This window comes from Lipophrys pholis (assembly GCF_963383615.2).
Source record: "Lipophrys pholis genome assembly, chromosome: 3".
NCBI classification, from domain to species: Eukaryota; Metazoa; Chordata; class Actinopteri; order Blenniiformes; family Blenniidae; genus Lipophrys; species Lipophrys pholis.
In genome coordinates this window covers 19,231,424-19,256,822 of record NC_137627.1, presented here as the reverse complement: position 1 = coordinate 19,256,822, position 25,399 = coordinate 19,231,424, and the positions used below count along the sequence as shown (strand labels likewise).

The following is a 25,399-nucleotide window of genomic DNA, read 5'->3' as shown; positions in this document are numbered from 1 at the left end:
TTCTTTAATCTTCCTTCATTAAATCTTAAGAACTGTAGAAGTGGTTTTAATTAAGCAAAATTTCACAAACTCTTTGCAACAATGAATAAACTACGCTGCAGCAATTTCAGTATTTTCAGACTTTAAGTACCAAAAATATCACAAATTTCACACACTTACCTAAATTGTAGGTAGTTTATGTTGATTAACTTCGGGAAAAGGCCGAAAAATAATAAGAAAATGAAACGGCCACCTGGGATAGTAACATTTGCGCCATACCAATAAGACAGGCACAAGAATTAAACTGCTGGAGGCGTCCACAATAACACGGTGTCTTTGGAGACGAACAAGTGCATTGTGGGATTTGTAGTCGGACGAGCTGCTGCTTAAAAAAGTACGTGTTTTATTTGTATAAATTGATATTACAATAGACTGGACTTCATAGGCTTCTGCGTGAATGTTAATCATCCTTCAATATATAAAACGAAAAACAGATCAAAAAGACAAAAGTGGAGAGAAAAAAAAAGTAATAACGAAATGTCATGACGTAACAACGTTCTAGATGTCTGTGAAACTTCCGCCTTTTAAACCAATCAGTGTCGCCTGTTTGGAGAGGCGTTGATACGTAAAACCTGATTGGTTCGTCTAGATATAATCAACTTCATACATTTTCTTTCTTTCTTTCTTTCTTTCTTTCTTTGCTTCTTTCTTTGTTTCTTTCTTTCTTTCTTTGAGCGGTGGGAAAGGTATGTACAAGCTGAATTTAAATCTTTCCAAATGTCAAAAGAACAATAATGACGATCAAAATAGTGTTTAGAGGAATCCGACTCTTTATTTTTTTCTTCTTTTTTCTTGATTCTCTCACAAGAATGCTCCTGTGATAAAAGGCAATCACACCAAAGCACATCCTGATCACCTGATTGTGAACATCATTCGAGGCAATGTGCTTTGTGGCGCCCAAGTCTGGATCCTGGGCAGACGGGCGGCGGTCTCTCAAATACCGTCCAACTTAATCGACGCTTTCACAGAAATCCAAGGATTTAGGTATGTGAGATGATCGACAGCGAGTGTGCATGTATAAGAAGGTGTTTGCACCTTCATTACTTTTGGTGTGTTTGTGGTAAACTAACATTTATTTTTTGTTGTTGATTTGTTTCCAGTGACGAGATGAAAGAGGCTTTCTTCTCTCAACGGACCGAACGTCCGGAGCTTAATCAGCAGATCGTGACGTACTTAAAGCGCCTGCCAGCCTTGGTCAGTCTTGCTCGGCACCCCTTCGTCTGCTGGATGGTGTTCACCGTGTTCAAGCGGGCCTTCCAGTTCCGGGACTTTGGGGAACATCGTCCCAGACTAACACCTTTTCATATCAACCTCATGATCGTCCAGATGAACCGGAGGCTGCAGTTCTATTATGGACAGAGCCAGAACCAGTTGGTATGTAAACCCGAGTTACGAGGAGAGTTCTTGCTTTCTTTATGTGGAATTAACATCTGCATAGAGTGTTTCTATTTTCTTATTCAATATGAAATATAAGAGCACACTGAATTAAACCTTAAGGATATTTTGATGCACATTTCAGTGCTCTCAAAATCACTTTACATTAAAGCAGCTCATAAATACAGTAAAAACAGTCAGGATACAATCAAGTACAATAACATGATCATGCCAGCTTCACATGTCTTCGCCTTGCAGCTGCATCTCTCGCGCCCTTTGTCCACATGTCCAAACAACCTCAACCTCTTAACCCTAAAAATGTCAACTGCTCAGTCTTAGCCAAGTGAATATTTCATAGCTTATTATTTTTAAGACACTCTGGGCGTGTTTGTGTTTCTCCCCCACTTTGCACTCGTCGACACGTCGGTATTAAAGAAGACAGCTCCGTGTGAAGTAGACTTGTCCTGGTCAAGTAAAGACAAATCATTGACGTCCGTCCACATGGTGACGCCACTGTTTTTATTTGCTGCTGTGTTTCCTCTCAGGACTGGTCAGCCGAGGACAAGAATCTGCTCCTGCAGATGGGGAAGCTGGCTCTAAAGATGCTGGAGGGAAACACTACTGTGTTCTCTGAAGATGAAGTGAAGCAGTACGGGTTGATTCCCAGCGAGGTGGCCGTGCTGTCTGGGATGTGTACCGAGCTGCCTGCTGCAGCGTCGGATGGACGGAGACAGTTTCAGGTAAAACGCCTCCTATTTGTCAACATCTTTATTGTCATTCTCCTGTTTTAGTAGTTTTTTTTTTACACTGCTACACTAACAAAGCTGAGTCGTAATATTATGGTTAGAAGAAACAAACTGTTTCTGTTTTATTATTGTACTTGAGTACATTTTCAGCTATTTGTACTGTACTTGCGTTTGTACTGTACTTGCAAATCATCTACCTTATAGTTAAGATAGATGATTTAGTTCCTGACGATGATAAGAGTCGAATCATGATCTCTGCCATTCCTGATGATTAAGCTGCTGTATCCACAGATGTAGTACAGCCGTAGAGGCCTCATAAAAAACTATTTAGTATTAAAAAGGATAGTAATTAATTTTCGATTTGTAGTTTTGTATTTGAGTACATTTAAGAACTTAAAAGTTGTATTACTTTTAGTGTACATGTTTTCAAATCTGAGCAAATGCTGCTTGACTCTTTTTCAAGCTGCCTTGGTCGATTGTGCTGACGTTGTGCTTTTGTGCTGCATTGTGCCTTTTTTGTCGTGCATGTAGACTTGGCTTTGGGTGTCTGGTCCACTGTGTCTCTACTGCGTGGAGCGCTTCTACCGCTACATCCGGAGCAGTGACCCTGTTACCATAGTGACTGCGTCATTGAGTTGCGCATGTTGAAGAAAAACTTCAATGCTCGGCCTGGACAGGTGAGAGGACACAGTCGAGTGCCTCTGTTCAGCTCGGTGCCATTTGCCTGTGTGCTCCATGCTCTGCTGTGAGTTCTATCAAAAAACAATCTCTTGCTTATAAATGACATATAATTTGTATATTTACCTACACCTTTTTTTTTTTTTGCATACCCCTTCTGCTGTGCACAAAGTGACGGCTGGACGGGTTTCAGGTTGCAGAGGCTGTATTTCGTGTGGGTTTGCAGGGAGCTTCAGTCCTTCTACTGGTTTTCAGAGTTATTGATAGCTCTGCATCACAAGGTCAGTGAAGTCTAAATGTTATTATCTTCAAATCTTATTATACATTTGACCTCCTTCACTGCTCAGACAGGCAACATGGTGTCATAGAATTAACTTTGCAAGTCAAGTAAGGCTCAACTGTTTCACAATATCAGCAGATAATAAAATGTTGGTTAAATCCTTTGTAGCTCTTTATACATGCTGTATACTCCTAATAGGTTCAAAGAAACATGGGCAACAACAGTGGACCTTTCTTATCAACAACATATACTTCAGTCATTTAAAGCAGACATTTGTCAGCTGTCATAAACACTCAACGTTTATTTTTTGTGTTTCTCTTTTAGCTTTGGCAAGAAAATAGACCAGACTACTTCAATTTGAAACTGTACGTCAGTCAGACGGACAGCCTGCGAGTAAGCCTGACACGCACGCACGCACGCACGCACGCACACACACACACACACACACTGTTGGCCATTTTGCGTTTGAAATCATTATTAATGATGATTCCTTTAATAGATGCAATGCCAGTCATACATTATGAACATTGTCCAACAGGGGGCAGTATTTTACAGCCAGACCACAGTCATGACTCAAGCCTTTAATAGTGTCTGCTGGCATCTCATCTCTCCCTATAATATAAAACATTTATTGTGTCCAGACTTGCCAGGAGTGACACCAGGAATTAAACCACTTCCAGGATTCTCTATAAATTAAGTTATATCATTGCTTTTTTTTGAGCAGCATTGGGTTTTAGTGTGAAAATTCTTTTGCATGTGGAAATATCCATTTATCTCTGACTCTAAAAAGACTGTTTATTATTCTTAATGTAATCATGCGATTGAATTAAACTGATCATTCTGTGAACAGATGTGCATTTTTCTTCCTTTGTTTATTTAAGATGTTATGATTATCAGGTGAAGCAAATATTAAAATCTTCACACGATATCAGTAACTCTCTTGATAGAATTAGTTGTGTTTCCTGTGTTCAATAGATTCACAGTGGGCGTTACAACTCTGGGCCTTTCCGTCAAACCGAGGCGGCCCGTTAAAAGTTTCAACTGTTTCTTTCAAAATCCTGTTTTTTTGAAAGATGAAAAGTTTGTTTGCTAAATAGGAGGCTGTGGAAAAAAAGTATTGGTGTTTTTTTTGATCTTTGAACATTTGATATCTATGCAAATGGTTTTTCAATATGTATATACAGTATAGTTCTAGATATTGTTGGATAATTACAATGTTTGCACTCCACCCACCAGCTCCTCGTTAGTATAGTGGAGAGTATCCCCGCCTGTCACGCGGGAGACCGGGGTTCGATTCCCCGACGGGGAGAGGTAAACTTTTAAATAAACTAGTTTCCTGAATTTACGAGTAGCCGTGAATCATCACGTCTGTTGTAAATCAGCCACCCCTAAAAGAGGGTTAAAGGTCGACTCAGCTAAGCTGAACACATAACAGGAGCTTTAATCTCCTGACAGGGAAGTATGGACCTTGTGCTTATATGTTACATATTTCCCTCTGGTACCATTCTTTAGTGAAATAGCACTGACAACCCATACAATTTGTGGCCACAGTATTTTTTAGCTTCAGATAAAATACGAAGGACCTTAAGCCATTACAAGTGGAACGAAGGCGATCAGAAGCTTTGAACAGATGTAAATACCATTAAATGGAGAATCTGCTGTTGGGATGGATTTTATTCTCTTGTGAATAGAAAAAGGAGATCCGAGCCCCTGCTCTGATCTTGCAGCAGTATTGGTACTATTTTCACCACTTGACTTCATTTTCAGACCATATCTGAGGAGAGGTATCGCCCGCTCACATCAAGGCTGCTGGTTGGTCGACCCAGATGGAAGTTGCTTTTGGATGAAATAGGAAAGGCCAACCAACAGTAAGTAGTGGGGAGGGTATTCATTCAGTGTTTCATCACTGTTCTAAAACCTACTCATCTTCTCACATCCGTTTCTTTTCTTCCTGTGGTTTCAGTAAGCGTGTCGGGGTATTCTGCTGTGGACCAAAGGGCATTTCAAGGACTCTTCACAGACTGTGTAACGCAGCCCAACCCTCGGGGACTACCTTTGAATTCAATAAGGAGTCTTTCAGCTGATTGAAAAACATATATATATATATATTTTTTAAATTTCTACAATCTGTTAAAAACAAGCACTCTGTGGATGGATTAGCATTCATGTTTATACACATTCTTAAATATGTAAGCAAACTGTTGGGTGTCAAATTACATCTAGGAAAAAGGCAAGAACCCCCCCCCCAACTTTATTTATATCTTGTATGAATCTCAACGACCAGAAGAGGCCCAGTGGGACAAACATGAAGGTGCTACATGTTGACCTCAAACCGGGAGCTTCAGAGGACTCACCTGCAGCATGAGAGAAACCAAAGAAACCAGCTCCTCGTGTCTCCACCCAAAGATGCTTTGCTTTTCTCAAGTCGTTGCACCTTTTCCCTCGACCCCCCCCCCCATGGAGTAAATTTGTTTCCTTGTGTTGGAGTCTAACGTGAGAAATAGCCCCTCCTCAGCCTGGCGTTCCTCCACCCGAAAAAAAGACAATGTCACACAAGAGAGGAGTCGTCCTTCAGTGGGCCAAGACTTGTACGTCTCTCAGGGATAAGACTGATTATTAAAACACGTTCATAAAACAGTGGCCTGCCAAGTGCAATATGCTTTAAATGAGCGTGAACCAAAACAACCATTGCTCAGTTAATCCTTATTGGATTCAAGACTGACACCCAACCACCTCTACCAACCAAAAGTCGAAACCAAACCCCCTCAACACCACCTATCAGCGACATGTTTTTCTTCACATTCAAAATAGTGGATTATCTTCTACTCTTCAAGGAATAAGTCAACACGTTCACTGTTTTTTGTTAAAAATACACTTAAATGTCTTTTTAGTTCAGTTTATGTTTGAAGGTGGAAAGTAAACTGATGTTTGTGTTTCAGGAGCCTTTAAAAATGGATGGGACGTCCATTCTCAGTAGATTTCATTGGTGTTTGTATGTGAAACTCATCAGGGTGAAAACATGGATATCTTGAAATGTATCTGAAATGTCAAACTTTTTCTTTTTTCTTTTTTTTTTTAAAATTGGGTGAGAAAAACATTTTAGATGGACGTTTTACCTTGCTCCTCTCCGGGGGGCCTTGATTACAGAACATCCCGTCCGGGGGACTTGTTCCTTATCAGGATCTGGGCACATTTGCTTTCGTGAAACAATACACGCTGGTGCTCTTTCTGTTATAATTCTTAAGACCAAAACTAATTTAGGCCCCGTTTACTCGAACACCTTGAAAGCAGTGGCGGCTGGTGATAAACATTTTAGGTGGGGCTCTTCATTATGATTTATTTTCAGCCAATGTTAACTTCATTTAAATACGGTGCGTTTATAAACCATTTTACAACAATCTTGCATTTTCTGGACTGAGAGGGATCCCCGGTAATGAAACAATAAAGTTCTTTTAAACAGCTAGGGAACAGAGAGCACTTATTAATATGACTCTTTTATTACCAACCTTGTGAACAAATACAAGCAGAAGCTTCATTAGTCCCTTTTAGAAAATGAAGGTGTTTTGGGGCTGGTTTACTTGAAATGACAGTCTGAGTTTAGGAAAAAACAACGGGTATATCAGGTAGTATACTATCAAAGAACACATCGATTCATCTTTCAGAGCATTTACTGTAAGAACGGGCTCTATTGGCAGGAATAATTTTATCGCTACTGCAGCATTATTCGACATCTATCAGGTGTAATTGGTGAGCTTTTAGTCAAAATACACATGGAAACCCAACATTACCTTGATCTTGGCATTAGACACGTGCATACTGCTTCTCAGAAGACGCCAGAGCTCCTGCGTCAAACCAAGTGTTGTAGTATCATCAGCAGGGGACAAGTGAAGGCTGCAGTGACCTCAGTGACACTGCAGTGAGCACCAGTGACATTACTGTGTATTTTTTATTAGATTAATATTGAAGTGTCTGTCTCCGCTGCTGCAGCAGTTTGCAATCTGCAGACTTTCCCTGGTACACAGGTTACACAGCCGGCTGCTCAGAGACCAATCTTATCTCTGCTGCTCCAAAGAAACAATGGCTACTTTTGAGAAAAATTAGCTCGGGACACATTTTGTTCCTCATGGCGATGAGAAAGAGCCTTCGTTTGTGTGTTGACATTTTGTTACAGAGTTACTGATGCCAGAAGTGTGAATCTGTGAATATCTTGGCAACTTTACTGAAGGTCAGTGCAAATGAGAGCCTGCAGTATGTGCTCGCTGCTCCAGCATCTTTATCTCCCAGTAAAGCCTTTTTGGATGTAAACCCAAAGTGTGACACTCAATTCACATTTGGAAAAGTGATTGAGTAGAAAAATTGTTCCTTGAAATGAATTAGGGATTCTTTTTTTGAAGTGATGTAGTGAAACGTTTCCACCGCTCTTGTAGAAATGTATTTTTTTTTTCTATGTTGGATGTGTAGAGCGGGTCTGTTGTTTGCGAAGGCACCCCGTTCTCTGACGAGAGGACGTAACATTTGTGGGTTTAACCAGCGTCGGTCCTGAATTTGAGACTAAAAGTCTCTCTAGATTCAACTATTGTGTGTCTGGGTATGTTAGTTTGTTTGGTCGTATGTGTTGTTGACGCTTATTCAGGAAACTAGTTTATTTAAAAGTCTGCCTCTCCCCGTCAGGGAATGGAACCCCAGTCTCTCGCGTGACAGGCGGGGATACTCTCCACTATACTAACGAGGAGCTGGCGGGAGGAGTGCAAACATTGTAATTATGCAACAATATCTAGAAATATACCGTATATACATATTGAAAAACCATTTGCTTAGATATCAAATGTTCAAAGATCAAAAAAAAACACCAATACTTATTTTCCACAGCCTCCTATTTAGCAAACAAGATTAAATCAGATGTAAAGTCATTTATTGCGAACAAAATGGCAGAATTTATAAAACTGGAAGTGATCGTTGAATTGGTTGAAGGCAAAAATACAATTACAAGTGACAGTGAGAATTCAGACTGAAGGGGTTTATTTTTATTTATCCATCATTGGATTGTCATTTATTTTATAAACAGGTCTACAAATCAGTTGCTACAGTTGATGGTAGTCATGGCAGCAGGCCCAAGGGGTGGGGCTTAACTCATTTTGACCCCGTGTGATGTCACACCGAGTCTTGAAGTTGGTAAAGGCCCTTTGTCCTATCACACTGAGCTTTCAAGTTGGTAAAAGTGCTTTGTGGTGTCATACTGAGCTTTGAAGAATCACCAAACAGAGTTCACTGTCCCAGCTGGCTCTTCACTCAGGTGTTTACCTCGGAGATACCAGTCCAGGAACCTTTTCAATGAGAACTGAGCCTTTTTTTGATCTGCCACTGAACTTTTTTCACGAGCGTTTTGACGGGAGAAGTGAGTATATTGATTGTTTTGTTGCTAAAAGAAGTGAAGGTGAAGCCGCTGATGGAGTTAATATTGAGAACGTATATCAGTTTAGGTCTTTGGGAATCATATTCAGTCTGTGTGGGTTTTGAACTTCAGACACGAGGAGGCGCTGTTTGACGCAGAAGCACAACTACTTCAACTTCTTTAGCATTACACTTTAGCTTTCTTCAGCACCGGCTTTGTATTTTCTTAAGGAAATCCTAAACTTCTTTGTGATCTTGACATTTCTTTTTGTTTAATTTCTGCCCAGTGAATCCACAAACGACGACGATGACGGCGCCAATGAATCCTGCGTTCATCGTCCCACAGGGTCCCGTGTTTTACGGCCCACAGGGTCCCGTGTACTACACCACACAGGGTCCCGTGTACTACATCCCACAGGGTCCCGTGTACTACACCACACAGGGTCCCGTGTACTACATCCCACAGGGTCCCGTGTACTACACCACACAGGTTCCCGTGTACTACATCCAACAGGGTCCCGTGTTTCACGACCCACAGGGTCATGTGCCCCCCATGCACCAGGCTCCATTTTACGACATCCCAGAGGTCAGTGCCTTCAATTCTTTGAATTTGAACTGTTAGATTTAATTAATTACCTGGAACACTTCAAAACTGCTATATTAGGTCCGGTGCCGATCCAACCTGTCGATATTTCCCAATACATGAAGCCACGTCTGTGCTTTCCTGTTGCTGAAATGACTCTACAAGCGGTACTGATGGGTTGGCTGCGCTGCTCGCTGGCTGCAAACTGTGGACTGGATTTCCCGAAGGGAGGCGGGTCTCAATGAGACGTGGAGTAATGAGTCAGGAAATCCGTTCCACAGTTTGCAGCCAGCTGGCAGGCTGTGTCCTACTCCAATCAAAACTCCCTGAAAATAGTCCCAATTGCTTGTGGCGCCTTGCTAAAGCGTTTCCCCTGGGATTAATTGAGTAATTGTGAGGTTTTAAAGATATAACAAGTTTATTATTAGATGATGACATCACGCAGACACCCACATTGTCCAAATTGAACAAAAAAAGTTTGTAATGCTTCCTTTTCTGATCTTATACTAACCTCAAGTTGCCTTTTGGGAGAATACATGCATACATTCGTACATTTCATACTTGCCTGTAGAGAGGAGTTTATTAAAGCCTCATATAAAATCAACAGTAATGATAATAATATTATTAAAGCAAACAGAGTATCAGTATCGGCAGATATCCAAATTCAGGTATTGGGATCAGATCGGAAGTGAAAAAATACAGATAGATGGATTCCTAGGTCTCAGCAGAATCTAGACCAGTACTATTAATGTTCTGATACTTCAAGCTTCAACATTTACAACATTTTCTCTGACCGTTCTTGGCATTGTCTTGAGCTTTTCTATTTCTTTTCTTTCATTTTCTTCCACATTGATCCTCCATCCTCTGCCTGTTTCCTCCTGTCTTCTCCTCCATTGCTGTTCTCTCTATCTGACCACACCTCTTTGGACTCCTTGTTTCTGCTTTATCCTGCATTTTGGACTTGTTTATTTGTTTGTGTGCTTGCTTGCCTACATCTCGGTGCCTCATTTTCAGTTGTTTCTGTGTTGCTTGTTTTAATGGCCTCATCCTCATTATCCTCACATTTTCTACCTCAAATGGCAGGAACAGCTGAGCTTGAGCCCAGAGCTGCAGCTGCAGCCTCAGGATGAGGAGTGTCAGGATCTGGAGTGCCCTCAGCGCTTTGAGGAGCTCCAGATACCGGAGGAGATCCAGCTGGGGGAGGTGCTCCAGGAGATGGAGCAGCTTCAGCAGCTGGACGACCTTCAGACTCTGGAGTGCCCTCAGCGCTTGGAGGAGCTCCAGATACCGGAGGAGATCCAGCTGGGGGAGGTGCTCCAGGAGATGGAGCAGCTTCAGCAGCTGGACGACCTTCAGGCTCTGGAGTGCCCTCAGCGCTTGGAGGAGCTCCAGATGCCGGAGGAGATCCAGCTGGGGGAGGTGCTCCAGGAGATGGAGCAGCTTCAGCAGCTGGACGACCTTCAGGCTCTGGAGTGCCCTCAGCGCTTGGAGGAGCTCCAGATGCCGGAGGAGATCCAGCTGGGGGAGGTGCTCCAGGAGATGGAGCAGCTTCAGCAGCTGGACGACCTTCAGGCTCTGGAGTGCCCTCAGCGCTTGGAGGAGCTCCAGATTCCGGAGGAGATCCAGCTGGGGGAGGTGCTCCAGGAGATGGAGCAGCTTCAGCAGCTGGACGACCTTCAGGATCTGGAGTGCCCTCAGCGCTTGGAGGAGCTCCAGATGCCGGAGGAGATCCAGCTGGTGGAGGTGCTCCAGGAGATGGAGCAGCTTCAGCAGCTGGACGACCTTCAAGATTTGGAGGGGCTTGAGGAGCTGGAGGACCTTCAGGAGGTGGAGGTGTCTCAGCAGCTTGAGGTGCCTCAGGTTCCTCAGGAGCCAGAGAGGCCAGTTCTTGTGGAACCTCTGGCCTCTTTGGTTCTTGTGTCACCTCTGGCCCCTGTTCCACAAGAACTGGAGAGGCCAGAAGAGCCTCAGAGGCCAGAGAGGCCTCAGCACCGAGAGAGGACTTATTGGCTGGAAGACCCTCAGAAGCATGAGGAGCTTGAGGAGCCAAAGCTCAGCCGGGGGAGCCGGAGGACAAAGAACAATATTCTCAAGCTCTTCCAGTTGCTGGAGAAGCCAGAGGATTTCCAGAAACCGGAGGTCCTGGTACAGAGTCAGCAGCTGGAAGAGCCAAAGCCCGGCCGGAGGAGTAAGAGAAAGCAAAAGAAGAAGAATCCCAGCTGCCTGAGCAACTGGGACTGCTGGGAATCTTGATATCTCATGATATGAAGAGCAGACAGGTGAAGCCCACAGTCGAAATCCTCTTTAAGATTTATTATCCAGAATGACATCGGCACAACCAAAGTGTCTCAGGAAGCCTGCATACAGGCAGATTTCCTAGCTAGAAATACTTGGTAGTAACTGTAACAAGACATACGACCAAACAAACTAACATACCCAGACACACAATAGTTGAATCTAGAGAGACTTTTAGGCTCAAATTCAGGACCGAAGCTGGATTTGGGGAAACACACTTTGAATACCTGTAATGTTGTTGGACCTCTGTCACCCTGTGTGAAATTGTTGAGGAGCTGTTCAATATTTGACCTTTAAAAAGTCAATTTCTCACCGTGTGGTTGTGTGTTCCAGGCCCCTTCTCAGACACCTTCGTGGAGTGGGAAAGAGCAGACTGCAGGGAGAGTCTCACAAGAACAAGCTGCGCCCGCCATAACATGGCGCCACAGAACATGGATATCCTGCAGGGGATGGGTCAGAGCAGACCTCGGAGTCCAGAGAGGTCGCCCCCCCCCCCCCCAAAAAAAGAATAAAAAACCTCCAACATAAACAACAACAAAAAAGAGTTACATTACTACTTGTGGTCATTAAAAATGTCATCTGTGGCAACTGGACAAGTCGGGGCCTGAGCAATCATAATTAGGGACCGAGCACGAAAGGCCAGGACCAAAGGTCGGTAAGAATGTTGTAGAGAGCTCAAACCAAAACTCAATTGTTCATCTCATCAAGACCTACAAATCACGCACTGATACCCCGGACCTAAATCCAACAGGAAGTCCGCAATATATAAAGATAATGAGGATGCAGCCATAACATTTGCAACACAGACAACCAGAAAGCGAGGCACAGAGATGTAAGCAAACATGCACACCAACAAATAAACAAACCCAACTATTTACGGATCTGTCAGGTTTCCAAAATTATGATAATAATAATAATAATAATAATAATAATAATAATAGGTAGTAAATGCCTCACTTAGAATTTCTTTTAGCTATGAAGAAAATGGGAAGAATACAGTTAAATAAAGAAATGAAATAAAATATATTCTTCTCTCTGCTCCTCTCTTGAATGTTATTGACTAAAACAAGTTAAACATATTGATACATTACATTTAACATTACCAGCAGGTTGTAAAAAATAATAATCAGATTTTGTTATTTTACACAACAAATGTGATTTTTAAAATGAAAGCTTGCACAAGCAAACTGAATGAGGGTGTGTCAAATTATAATGTTACAGTGCTTGAAAGTGATGTGCAGTATTTGTATATGTTCTGTGAAAAATCAAAAAAGATTGTCTTTTTGAATAATCTATTTTCTATACGTTATCTTGAATAAAAAGATGATTTAAAAAAAGAAAGAAGAAAAGTGACGCTCAGTGGACCAAGCACTGCTGCTTCAGCGGGAAGGAACATTTCTTTGTCAATGTTTGTTTCATCCGGACAAAATAAATACGCGCACCATGGACTGTGTTGTGGATAGCAATGTGAAAGTCTCCAGAAAAAGTAAAGACGAGAAAAAAAGTCCTGAAAAAACGAATTAAAGCCAGCCACACTTTGTTGAAGCATGAAGGAATCAGCACGACATCGCAGCCCACGAAGGTACGAGAAACACTGCCTTTATCAGCCGGAAATATCCGTCCGCTCGCTGTCGTTTATAGACACTGAGCGCAGGGAAGTCATCAATCTGAAGTTAAATCACAATTTAGGAAAGACGACATTCGGATAACATCCTTGTCGTTATATTGTCTGACGATTGGGAGTTAATTTTCTGCCCTGGAGTGACTGACAGGTTGTGTTCCTAAAAACTGTACATGATGTTCCACACTGAACACAGAAATCCAAACTTACTGTTTCAGTAAATGTACAGTTTCTGTACAATATTTAACAGAGGTTCAAAAGTAAAGCAGTCTAAACATAAAATATCACAGTAGTTCACATTGTTAAGTATCATTCCATATGATCGATGTAGAGAAATACCCTAGAAGCCTTGCAGCGAAAGGCTCTACAAAGCATTGACTCGGGAGTATTGCGTCCGTACTATTGCATTTGTGGTTGTAATGTGACTAAACGTGGAAACATTCAAGGAGTACGAATACATTTCCAAGCCACTGTGCCTTTCACATTGTGATGAAATGTACCAGTAGTGCTGGCAACATCCTCAAACCATATGAATTAAAAATCTGAAGCTCCGCCTCCACCTGTCTGAGCCCATGAGCCCCTGGGGGGGAATTGTTGTGTCACAGTAGCAGATTGTAATTAATTGATTTAATTATATTCTGATAAAACTTCTTTTTTTTAGGTTTGACTTACCAAAACTGTGTTACTGATCACACCATCCCCATCCCTTCTACTCTTGTGTTGCTTTTGCTCTCAAACTTTTACAATTTACAATGACAAAGCTGCGCCACAGAATTACACAACTCCTGATCACCACACACTCTATTAACGCAGTGTTTCAAGAAATCATCTGGAGGGGCGAGGTTCTCCTTCTCTATCGTCTAGGTGCTTTACGATCGTGCGACAATCTTCATTTTCTTCAGACTGACACGCTCCATTTGAGCAACTCCTGCAATCTTGGCTAACTCGTGCACATCCTGTACTTAAATGATTTGTTTTCCACAGTCAAATGACGAGTCTGACTTTTAAAAGTTGGGATTCTTATTTGTTGGAAATTTTGTTTCGATTCACATTTGAGGTGGTTTTGATGAAACTCAAGTGGATATATGTTTTAAGATGTGGCGGCTCAGTCTTTCAGATGACGACTCATCGTCCGGACGGCTTTATCCAATTCTGAGTCGCTGCAGCCAAGAGCCGAAACCAGCTAACTGTGGGTGAAGGCTGTGTATATCCTGGACTGTTTGCCAGTCCATCACAGGACATGGAAAGGCACAAACCACCATATGCACTTACACTTACCTGCAATTTTAGAGTGAATGGTTAACCTGATTTGCATGGTTTTGTACTGTGGGAGGCAACAAGAGGACCTGGAGAAAACAGAAGATGCAGCTTCTGCACAAAAATCCCATAAAGGAAAAGATTTCTCACTGTCATTCTTCACTTTGTTCTTTTCTGTTTTGTTTGTACGCCAGTATGTAATAGTCCCTGAAACATTGTTGTAATATTATTTTATGGTAGTACCAATAAAAGCTTACGCTTTTTTAAAACTTATTTAATACTTCAAAGACATTTCAAGAAAAATCCATGTTTGAGATGAGACGAGGTCACTGGAGACTCTCTTTGCTCTTCCTGTGCTTGTTGCTCTGATGCCAGATCTTTGCCAGCGCTCGCTCATTTCGTGTCACGGCACTGAAGTCCATCGACTTGAGCTGAGGCAAAACTGAAATCACATGACTCCTAGGCACACAGAGGCAGAATAGTAGTTTAGGTATGTGTGGGTGAGAGAGAGAGAGAGAGTGGCCAAAAGCATGTGTGAAGTTGATGTGTCTACCGGTAACTCTTGTTGGTTTCAATCACATTTCCATGTAAAGTGATGGAGTGTAAGTGTGGCAGTGTGCCCAGCATGTCCACCTCTGACAAAATGCAAACGTTGTTGCCATGAAGATATAGCAAATGAAGTTCTTGCAGCTAGCACAAAACCTGAAACACATGTGCTTACATTACACATACAATGTGGTACACATCTGACAAACTTTCCTGTATAAGTAAAACAACATATGAAGAGCGATTCTGAGTCAGTCCAACAGTCAAAGTTTGGTTCATGTACGTCAGTCAAAAAGGAAAGATGAGCACCTGTGCACAAAAACAAACAACCAAGCAGAGAAAACATACTTCAGCTATATGTGTGATTTTGTTGAAGGAAAGATCCAGCCAGGCGAGGTGCGATGGTTCTGCCAGGAAGATCTTTATAGTTGTCGGCAAGTCACAAAGGTCAGTAATGTCGTTGTTATTGAGACGCAGGGCGCAACTGAGATATTTCATCTCTGAGTTTATTTTAATGGCCGCAGACCGCTGTTTGGTTCCAGTGCATGTGTGTCTGAAACCACAATCAAATGGATAAAAGTCAGTATCAGGCGGATTTTAGCCCTGGAAATGTAGTTTGAGTTTGTATAAGGCTCTATATATGGCACTGTTTTAAAAGTATCCATTTGGCATTTCACTAATGCCTTTTATGCATTACCTGGTCTCTTAGCTCATGTTTATGATACATTATTAGACATTATTTTCATGCATCAAATGCTGAGCTTAGCTCCAAAAATAGTCTGACAATCTTGAGACAAACCAATGTTAATTTCAGGTACAGTATATTGTGATATACAGTCACTAGTAATAATGACACTAGTGATGCCATGGATTGAATACGGCATTGTGTTGCAATATGAAGCCCTGGTAATAGTACTCTGAGAAGTACAGAGAGCAGTACCTTTCAAACTGATGATGTTTTTGAAGGATAAATCCACTGGAGCACCATGCATACTCTCATCTTTAGCAGAGTCATCCATCTCTGGGACATTTGGATGATTACTTTAACACACGAAACATCCCACCATTGGCAAATGCAGTATAAATATTAATGGATGTAACTACTTTAATTGCATTTTAACTACATATTTTTATTTAATTAATTAATTTTAAACTTAAAACATCAAATGAATATTCTTTAATCTTCCTTCATTAAATCTTAAGAACTGTAGAAGTGGTTTTAATTAAGCAAAATTTGACAAACTCTTTGCAACAATGAATAAACTACGCTGCAGCAATTTCAGTATTTTCAGACTTTAAGGACCAAAAATATCACAAATTTCACACACTTACCTAAATTGTAGGTAGTTTATGTTGATTAACTTCGGGAAAAGGCCGAAAAATAATAAGAAAATGAAACGGCCACCTGGGATAGTAACATTTGCGCCATACCAATAAGACAGGCACAAGAATTAAACTGCTGGAGGCGTCCACAACAACATGGTGTCTTTGGAGACGAACAAGTGCATTGTGGGATTTGTAGTTGGACGAGCTGCTGCTTAAAAAAGTACGTGTTTTATGTGTATAAATTGATATTACAATAGACTGGACTTCATAGGCTTCTGCTTGAATGTTAATCATCCATCAATATATAAAACGAAAAACAGATCAAAAAGACAAAAGTGGACAGAAAAAAAAAGTAATAACGAAATGTCATGACGTAACAACGTTCTAGATGTCTGTGAAACTTCCGCCTTTTAAACCAATCAGTGTCGCCTGTTTGGAGAGGCGTTGATACGTAAAACCTGATTGGTTTGTCTCAATAAAAGATATAATCAACTTCATACATTTTCTTTCTTTCTTTTTCTTTCTTTCTTTCTTTCTTTCTTTCTTTCTTTCTTTCTTTCTTTGAGCGGTGGGAAAGGTATGTACAAGCTGAATTTAAATATTTCCAAATGTCAAAAGAACAATAATGACGATCAAAATAGTGTTTAGAGGAATCCGACTCTTTATTTTTTTCTTCTTTTTTCTTGATTCTCTCACAAGAATGCTCCTGTGATAAAAGGCAATCACACCAAATACCGTCCAACTTAATCGACGCTTTCACAGAAATCCAAGGATTTAGGTATGTGAGATGATCGACAGCGAGTGTGCATGTATAAGAAGGTGTTTGCACCTTCATTACTTTTGGTGTGTTTGTGGTAAACTAACATTTATTTTTTGTTGTTGATTTGTTTCCAGTGACGAGATGAAAGAGGCTTTCTTCTCTCAACGGACCGAACGTCCGGAGCTTAATCAGCAGATCGTGACGTACTTAAAGCGCCTGCCAGCCTTGGTCAGTCTTGCTCGGCACCCCTTCGTCTGCTGGATGGTGTTCACCGTGTTCAAGCGGGCCTTCCAGTTCCGGGACTTTGGGGAACATCGTCCCAGACTAACACCTTTTCATATCAACCTCATGATCGTCCAGATGAACCGGAGGCTGCAGTTCTATTATGGACAGAGCCAGAACCAGTTGGTATGTAAACCCGAGTTACGAGGAGAGTTCTTGCTTTCTTTATGTGGAATTAACATCTGCATAGAGTGTTTCTATTTTCTTATTCAATATGAAATATAAGAGCACACTGAATTAAACCTTAAGGATATTTTGATGCACATTTCAGTGCTCTCAAAATCACTTTACATTAAAGCAGCTCATAAATACAGTAAAAACAGTCAGGATACAATCAAGTACAATAACATGATCATGCCAGCTTCACATGTCTTCGCCTTGCAGCTGCATCTCTCGCGCCCTTTGTCCACATGTCCAAACAACCTCAACCTCTTAACCCTAAAAATGTCAACTGCTCAGTCTTAGCCAAGTGAATATTTCATAGCTTATTATTTTTAAGACACTCTGGGCGTGTTTGTGTTTCTCCCCCACTTTGCACTCGTCGACACGTCGGTATTAAAGAAGACAGCTCCGTGTGAAGTAGACTTGTCCTGGTCAAGTAAAGACAAATCATTGACGTCCGTCCACATGGTGACGCCACTGTTTTTATTTGCTGCTGTGTTTCCTCTCAGGACTGGTCAGCCGAGGACAAGAATCTGCTCCTGCAGATGGGGAAGCTGGCTCTAAAGATGCTGGAGGGAAACACTACTGTGTTCTCTGAAGATGAAGTGAAGCAGTACGGGTTGATTCCCAGCGAGGTGGCCGTGCTGTCTGGGATGTGTACCGAGCTGCCTGCTGCAGCGTCGGATGGACGGAGACAGTTTCAGGTAAAACGCCTCCTATTTGTCAACATCTTTATTGTCATTCTCCTGTTTTAGTAGTTTTTTTTTTACACTGCTACACTAACAAAGCTGAGTCGTAATATTATGGTTAGAAGAAACAAACTGTTTCTGTTTTATTATTGTACTTGAGTACATTTTCAGCTATTTGTACTGTACTTGCGTTTGTACTGTACTTGCAAATCATCTACCTTATAGTTAAGATAGATGATTTAGTTCCTGACGATGATAAGAGTCGAATCATGATCTCTGCCATTCCTGATGATTAAGCTGCTGTATCCACAGATGTAGTACAGCCGTAGAGGCCTCATAAAAAACTATTTAGTATTAAAAAGGATAGTAATTAATTTTCGATTTGTAGTTTTGTATTTGTCAAATTACATCTAGGAAAAAGGCAAGAACCCCCCCCCCCCCCCCCCCCCCCAACTTTATTTATATCTTGTATGAATCTCAACGACCAGAAGAGGCCCAGTGAGACAAACATGAAGGTGCTACATGTTGACCTCAAACCGGAAGCTTCAGAGGATTCACCTGCAGCATGAGAGAAACCAAAGAAACCAGCTCTGCTTCGTGTCTCCACCCAAAGATGCTTTGCTTTTCTCAAGTCGTTGCACCTTTTCCCTCGACCCCCCCCCCCATGGAGTAAATTTGTTTCCTTGTATTGGAGTCTAACGTGAGAAATAGCCCCTCCTCAGCCTGGCGTTCCTCCACCCGAAAAAAAGACAATGTCACACAAGAGAGGAGTCGTCCTTCAGTGGGCCAAGACTTGTACGTCTCTCAGGGATAAGACCTTTAAAAATGGATGGGACGTCCATTCTTAGTAGATTTCATTGGTGTTTGTATGTGAAACTCATCAGGGTGAAAACATGGATATCTTGAAATGTATCTGAAATGTCAAACTTTTTCTTTTTTCTTTTTTTTTTTAAAATTGGGTGAGAAAAACATTTTAGATGGACGTTTTACCTTGCTCCTCTCCGGGGGGCCTTGATTACAGAACATCCCGTCCGGGGGACTTGTTCCTTATCAGGATCTGGGCACATTTGCTTTCGTGAAACAATACACGCTGGTGCTCTTTCTGTTATAATTCTTAAGACCAAAACTAATTTAGGCCCCGTTTAGTCGAACACCATGAAAGCAGTGGCGGCTGGTGATAAACATTTTAGGTGGGGCTCTTCATTATGATTTATTTTCAGCCAATGTTAACTTCATTTAAATACGGTGCGTTTATAAACCATTTTACAACAATCTTGCATTTTCTGGACTGAGAGGGATCCCCGGTAATGAAACAATAAAGTTCTTTTAAACAGCTAGGGAACAGAGAGCACTTATTAATATGACTCTTTTATTACCAACTTTGTGAACAAATACAAGCAGAAGCTTCATTAGTCCCTTTTAGAAAATGAAGGTGTTTTGGGGCTGGTTTACTTGAAATGACAGTCTGAGTTTAGGAAAAAACAACGGGTATATCAGGTAGTATACTATCAAAGAACACATCGATTCATCTTTCAGAGCATTTACTGTAAGAACGGGCTCTATTGGCAGGAATAATTTTATCGCTACTGCAGCATTATTCGACATCTATCAGGTGTAATTGGTGAGCTTTTAGTCAAAATACACATGGAAACCCAACATTACCTTGATCTTGGCATTAGACACGTGCATACTGCTTCTCAGAAGACGCCAGAGCTCCTGCGTCAAACCAAGTGTTGTAGTATCATCAGCAGGGGACAAGTGAAGGCTGCAGTGACCTCAGTGACACTGCAGTGAGCACCAGTGACATTACTGTGTATTTTTTATTAGATTAATATTGAAGTGTCTGTCTCCGCTGCTGCAGCAGTTTGCAATCTGCAGACTTTCCCTGGTACACAGGTTACACAGCCGGCTGCTCAGAGACCAATCTTATCTCTGCTGCTCCAAAGAAACAATGGCTACTTTTGAGAAAAATTAGCTCGGGACACATTTTGTTCCTCATGGCGATGAGAAAGAGCCTTCGTTTGTGTGTTGACATTTTGTTACAGAGTTACTGATGCCAGAAGTGTGAATCTGTGAATATCTTGGCAACTTTACTGAAGGTCAGTGCAAATGAGAGCCTGCAGTATGTGCTCGCGGCTCCAGCATCTTTATCTCCCAGTAAAGCCTTTTTGGATGTAAACCCAAAGTGTGACACTCAATTCACATTTGGAAAAGTGATTGAGTAGAAAAATTGTTCCTTGAAATGAATTAGGGATTCTTTTTTTGAAGTGATGTAGTGAAACGTTTCCACCGCTCTTGTAGAAATGTATTTTTTTTTTCTATGTTGGATGTGTAGAGCGGGTCTGTTGTTTGCGAAGGCACCCCGTTCTCTGACGAGAGGACGTAACATTTGTGGGTTTAACCAGCGTCGGTCCTGAATTTGAGACTAAAAGTCTGTCTAGATTCAACTATTGTGTGTCTGGGTATGTTAGTTTGTTTGGTCGTATGTGTTGTTGACGCTTATTCAGGAAACTAGTTTATTTAAAAGTCTGCCTCTCCCCGTCAGGGAATGGAACCCCAGTCTCTCGCGTGACAGGCGGGGATACTCTCCACTATACTAACGAGGAGCTGGCGGGAGGAGTGCAAACATTGTAATTATGCAACAATATCTAGAAATATACCGTATATACATATTGAAAAACCATTTGCTTAGATATCAAATGTTCAAAGATCAAAAAAAACACCAATACTTATTTTCCACAGCCTCCTATTTAGCAAACAAGATTAAATCAGATGTAAAGTCATTTATTGCGAACAAAATGGCAGAATTTATAAAACTGGAAGTGATCGTTGAATTGGTTGAAGGCAAAAATACAATTACAAGTGACAGTGAGAATTCAGACTGAAGGGGTTTATTTTTATTTATCCATCATTGGATTGTCATTTATTTTATAAACAGGTCTACAAATTAGTTGCTACAGTTGATGGTAGTCATGGCAGCAGGCCCAAGGGGTGGGGCTTAACTCCTTTTGACCCCGTGTGATGTCACACCGAGTCTTGAAGTTGGTAAAGGCCCTTTGTCCTATCACACTGAGCTTTCAAGTTGGTAAAAGTGCTTTGTGGTGTCATACTGAGCTTTGAAGAATCACCAAACAGAGTTCACTGTCCCAGCTGGCTCTTCACTCAGGTGTTTACCTCGGAGATACCAGTCCAGGAACCTTTTCAATGAGAACTGAGCCTTTTTTTGATCTGCCACTGAACTTTTTTCACGAGCGTTTTGACGGGAGAAGTGAGTATATTGATTGTTTTGTTGCTAAAAGAAGTGAAGGTGAAGCCGCTGATGGAGTTAATATTGAGAACGTATATCAGTTTAGGTCTTTGGGAATCATATTCAGTCTGTGTGGGTTTTGAACTTCAGACACGAGGAGGCGCTGTTTGACGCAGAAGCACAACTACTTCAACTTCTTTAGCATTACACTTTAGCTTTCTTCAGCACCGGCTTTGTATTTTCTTAAGGAAATCCTAAACTTCTTTGTGATCTTGACATTTCTTTTTGTTTAATTTCTGCCCAGTGAATCCACAAACGACGACGATGACGGCGCCAATGAATCCTGCGTTCATCGTCCCACAGGGTCCCGTGTTTTACGGCCCACAGGGTCCCGTGTACTACACCACACAGGGTCCCGTGTACTACATCCCACAGGGTCCCGTGTACTACACCACACAGGTTCCCGTGTACTACACCACACAGGTTCCCGTGTACTACATCCCACAGGGTCCCGTGTACTACACCACACAGGTTCCCGTGTACTACATCCAACAGGGTCCCGTGTTTCACGACCCACAGGGTCATGTGCCCCCCATGCACCAGGCTCCATTTTACGACATCCCAGAGGTCAGTGCCTTCAATTCTTTGAATTTGAACTGTTAGATTTAATTAATTACCTGGAACACTTCAAAACTGCTATATTAGGTCCGGTGCCGATCCAACCTGTCGATATTTCCCAATACATGAAGCCACGTCTGTGCTTTCCTGTTGCTGAAATGACTCTACAAGCGGTACTGATGGGTTGGCTGCGCTGCTCGCTGGCTGCAAACTGTGGACTGGATTTCCCGAAGGGAGGCGGGTCTCAATGAGACGTGGAGTAATGAGTCAGGAAATCCGTTCCACAGTTTGCAGCCAGCTGGCAGGCTGTGTCCTACTCCAATCAAAACTCCCTGAAAATAGTCCCAATTGCTTGTGGCGCCTTGCTAAAGCGTTTCCCCTGGGATTAATTGAGTAATTGTGAGGTTTTAAAGATATAACAAGTTTATTATTAGATGATGACATCACGCAGACACCCACATTGTCCAAATTGAACAAAAAAAGTTTGTAATGCTTCCTTTTCTGATCTTATACTAACCTCAAGTTGCCTTTTGGGAGAATACATGCATACATTCGTACATTTCATACTTGCCTGTAGAGAGGAGTTTATTAAAGCCTCATATAAAATCAACAGTAATGATAATAATATTATTAAAGCAAACAGAGTATCAGTATCGGCAGATATCCAAATTCAGGTATTGGGATCAGATCGGAAGTGAAAAAATACAGATAGATGGATTCCTAGGTCTCAGCAGAATCTAGACCAGTACTATTAATGTTCTGATACTTCAAGCTTCAACATTTACAACATTTTCTCTGACCGTTCTTGGCATTGTCTTGAGCTTTTCTATTTCTTTTCTTTCATTTTCTTCCACATTGATCCTCCATCCTCTGCCTGTTTCCTCCTGTCTTCTCCTCCATTGCTGTTCTCTCTATCTGACCACACCTCTTTGGACTCCTTGTTTCTGCTTTATCCTGCATTTTGGACTTGTTTATTTGTTTGTGTGCTTGCTTGCCTACATCTCGGTGCCTCATTTTCAGTTGTTTCTGTGTTGCTTGTTTTAATGGCCTCATCCTCATTATCCTCACATTTTCTACCTCAAATGGCAGGAACAGCTGAGCTTGAGCCCAGAGCTGCAGCTGCAGCCTCAGGATGAGGAGTGTCAGGATCTGGAGTGCCCTCAGCGCTTTGAGGAGCTCCAGATACCGGAGGAGATCCAGCTGGGGGAGGTGCTCCAGGAGATGGAGCAGCTTCAGCAGCTGGACGACCTTCAGACTCTGGAGTGCCCTCAGCGCTTGGAGGAGCTCCAGATACCGGAGGAGATCCAGCTGGGGGAGGTGCTCCAGGAGATGGAGCAGCTTCAGCAGCTGGACGACCTTCAGGCTCTGGAGTGCCCTCAGCGCTTGGAGGAGCTCCAGATGCCGGAGGAGATCCAGCTGGGGGAGGTGCTCCAGGAGATGGAGCAGCTTCAGCAGCTGGACGACCTTCAGGCTCTGGAGTGCCCTCAGCGCTTGGAGGAGCTCCAGATGCCGGAGGAGATCCAGCTGGGGGAGGTGCTCCAGGAGATGGAGCAGCTTCAGCAGCTGGACGACCTTCAGGCTCTGGAGTGCCCTCAGCGCTTGGAGGAGCTCCAGATTCCGGAGGAGATCCAGCTGGGGGAGGTGCTCCAGGAGATGGAGCAGCTTCAGCAGCTGGACGACCTTCAGGATCTGGAGTGCCCTCAGCGCTTGGAGGAGCTCCAGATGCCGGAGGAGATCCAGCTGGTGGAGGTGCTCCAGGAGATGGAGCAGCTTCAGCAGCTGGACGACCTTCAAGATTTGGAGGGGCTTGAGGAGCTGGAGGACCTTCAGGAGGTGGAGGTGTCTCAGCAGCTTGAGGTGCCTCAGGTTCCTCAGGAGCCAGAGAGGCCAGTTCTTGTGGAACCTCTGGCCTCTTTGGTTCTTGTGTCACCTCTGGCCCCTGTTCCACAAGAACTGGAGAGGCCAGAAGAGCCTCAGAGGCCAGAGAGGCCTCAGCACCGAGAGAGGACTTATTGGCTGGAAGACCCTCAGAAGCATGAGGAGCTTGAGGAGCCAAAGCTCAGCCGGGGGAGCCGGAGGACAAAGAACAATATTCTCAAGCTCTTCCAGTTGCTGGAGAAGCCAGAGGATTTCCAGAAACCGGAGGTCCTGGTACAGAGTCAGCAGCTGGAAGAGCCAAAGCCCGGCCGGAGGAGTAAGAGAAAGCAAAAGAAGAAGAATCCCAGCTGCCTGAGCAACTGGGACTGCTGGGAATCTTGATATCTCATGATATGAAGAGCAGACAGGTGAAGCCCACAGTCGAAATCCTCTTTAAGATTTATTATCCAGAATGACATCGGCACAACCAAAGTGTCTCAGGAAGCCTGCATACAGGCAGATTTCCTAGCTAGAAATACTTGGTAGTAACTGTAACAAGACATACGACCAAACAAACTAACATACCCAGAAACACAATAGTTGAATCTAGAGAGACTTTTAGGCTCAAATTCAGGACCGAAGCTGGATTTGGGGAAACACACTTTGAATACCTGTAATGTTGTTGGACCTCTGTCACCCTGTGTGAAATTGTTGAGGAGCTGTTCAATATTTGACCTTTAAAAAGTCAATTTCTCACCGTGTGGTTGTGTGTTCCAGGCCCCTTCTCAGACACCTTCGTGGAGTGGGAAAGAGCAGACTGCAGGGAGAGTCTCACAAGAACAAGCTGCGCCCGCCATAACATGGCGCCACAGAACATGGATATCCTGCAGGGGATGGGTCAGAGCAGACCTCGGAGTCCAGAGAGGTCGCCCCCCCCCCCCCCCCCCCCCCCCCCAAAAAAAAAGAATAAAAAACCTCCAACATAAACAACAACAAAAAAGAGTTACATTACTACTTGTGGTCATTAAAAATGTCATCTGTGGCAACTGGACAAGTCGGGGCCTGAGCAATCATAATTAGGGACCGAGCACGAAAGGCCAGGACCAAAGGTCGGTAAGAATGTTGTAGAGAGCTCAAACCAAAACTCAATTGTTCATCTCATCAAGACCTACAAATCACGCACTGATACCCCGGACCTAAATCCAACAGGAAGTCCGCAATATATAAAGATAATGAGGATGCAGCCATAACATTTGCAACACAGACAACCAGAAAGCGAGGCACAGAGATGTAAGCAAACATGCACACCAACAAATAAACAAACCCAACTATTTACGGATCTGTCAGGTTTCCAAAATGATGATGATAATAATAATAATAATAATAATAGGTAGTAAATGCCTCACTTAGAATTTCTTTTAGCTATGAAGAAAATGGGAAGAATACAGTTAAATAAAGAAATGAAATAAAATATATTCTTCTCTCTGCTCCTCTCTTGAATGTTATTGACTAAAACAAGTTAAACATATTGATACATTACATTTAACATTACCAGCAGGTTGTAAAAAATAATAATCCGATTTTGTTATTTTACACAACAAATGTGATTTTTAAAATGAAAGCTTGCACAAGCAAACTGAATGAGGGT

The 25,399-nt window shown here is 42.4% G+C and overlaps 3 protein-coding genes across 5 annotated transcripts; 2 read left to right on the top strand and 1 right to left on the bottom strand.

The window, feature by feature from the left end:
* Positions 1-1,266: 1,266 nt before the first annotated feature.
* On the top strand, positions 1,267-14,015 carry LOC308107425 (uncharacterized protein; the record flags this gene model as incomplete). The annotated part of the gene is made up of 4 exons (XM_080459746.1): positions 1,267-1,413; positions 1,959-2,153; positions 11,720-11,839; positions 13,992-14,015. The coding sequence occupies 4 exons, from the start codon at positions 1,267-1,269 to the stop codon at positions 14,013-14,015; spliced, it is 486 nt and encodes a 161-aa protein (XP_080315872.1).
* On the top strand, positions 12,821-24,699 carry LOC308106957 (uncharacterized protein). Of its 3 annotated transcripts, XM_080459004.1 has the most exons (8): positions 12,821-12,968; positions 15,187-15,257; positions 16,836-16,914; positions 17,031-17,304; positions 17,850-18,044; positions 21,581-21,903; positions 22,984-24,179; positions 24,529-24,699. In XM_080459004.1, the coding sequence occupies exons 6-7, from the start codon at positions 21,601-21,603 to the stop codon at positions 24,151-24,153; spliced, it is 1,473 nt and encodes a 490-aa protein (XP_080315130.1). In that variant the 5' UTR covers positions 12,821-12,968; positions 15,187-15,257; positions 16,836-16,914; positions 17,031-17,304; positions 17,850-18,044; positions 21,581-21,600; the 3' UTR covers positions 24,154-24,179; positions 24,529-24,699. The 3 variants fall into 3 exon arrangements, with proteins under 3 accessions (XP_080315130.1, XP_080315131.1, XP_080315132.1); XM_080459005.1 differs by lacking the exon at positions 15,187-15,257 and having other exon boundaries at positions 24,529-24,695; XM_080459006.1 differs by lacking the exons at positions 15,187-15,257; positions 16,836-16,914 and having other exon boundaries at positions 12,823-12,968.
* On the bottom strand, positions 14,591-15,802 carry LOC308107424 (leucine-rich repeat-containing protein 51-like; the record flags this gene model as incomplete). The annotated part of the gene is given in 6 exon segments (XM_080459745.1): positions 14,591-14,723; positions 14,818-14,954; positions 14,958-14,966; positions 15,159-15,319; positions 15,322-15,363; positions 15,751-15,802. Coding segments are annotated over 6 exon segments (534 nt in total).
* Positions 24,700-25,399: the final 700 nt, after the last annotated feature.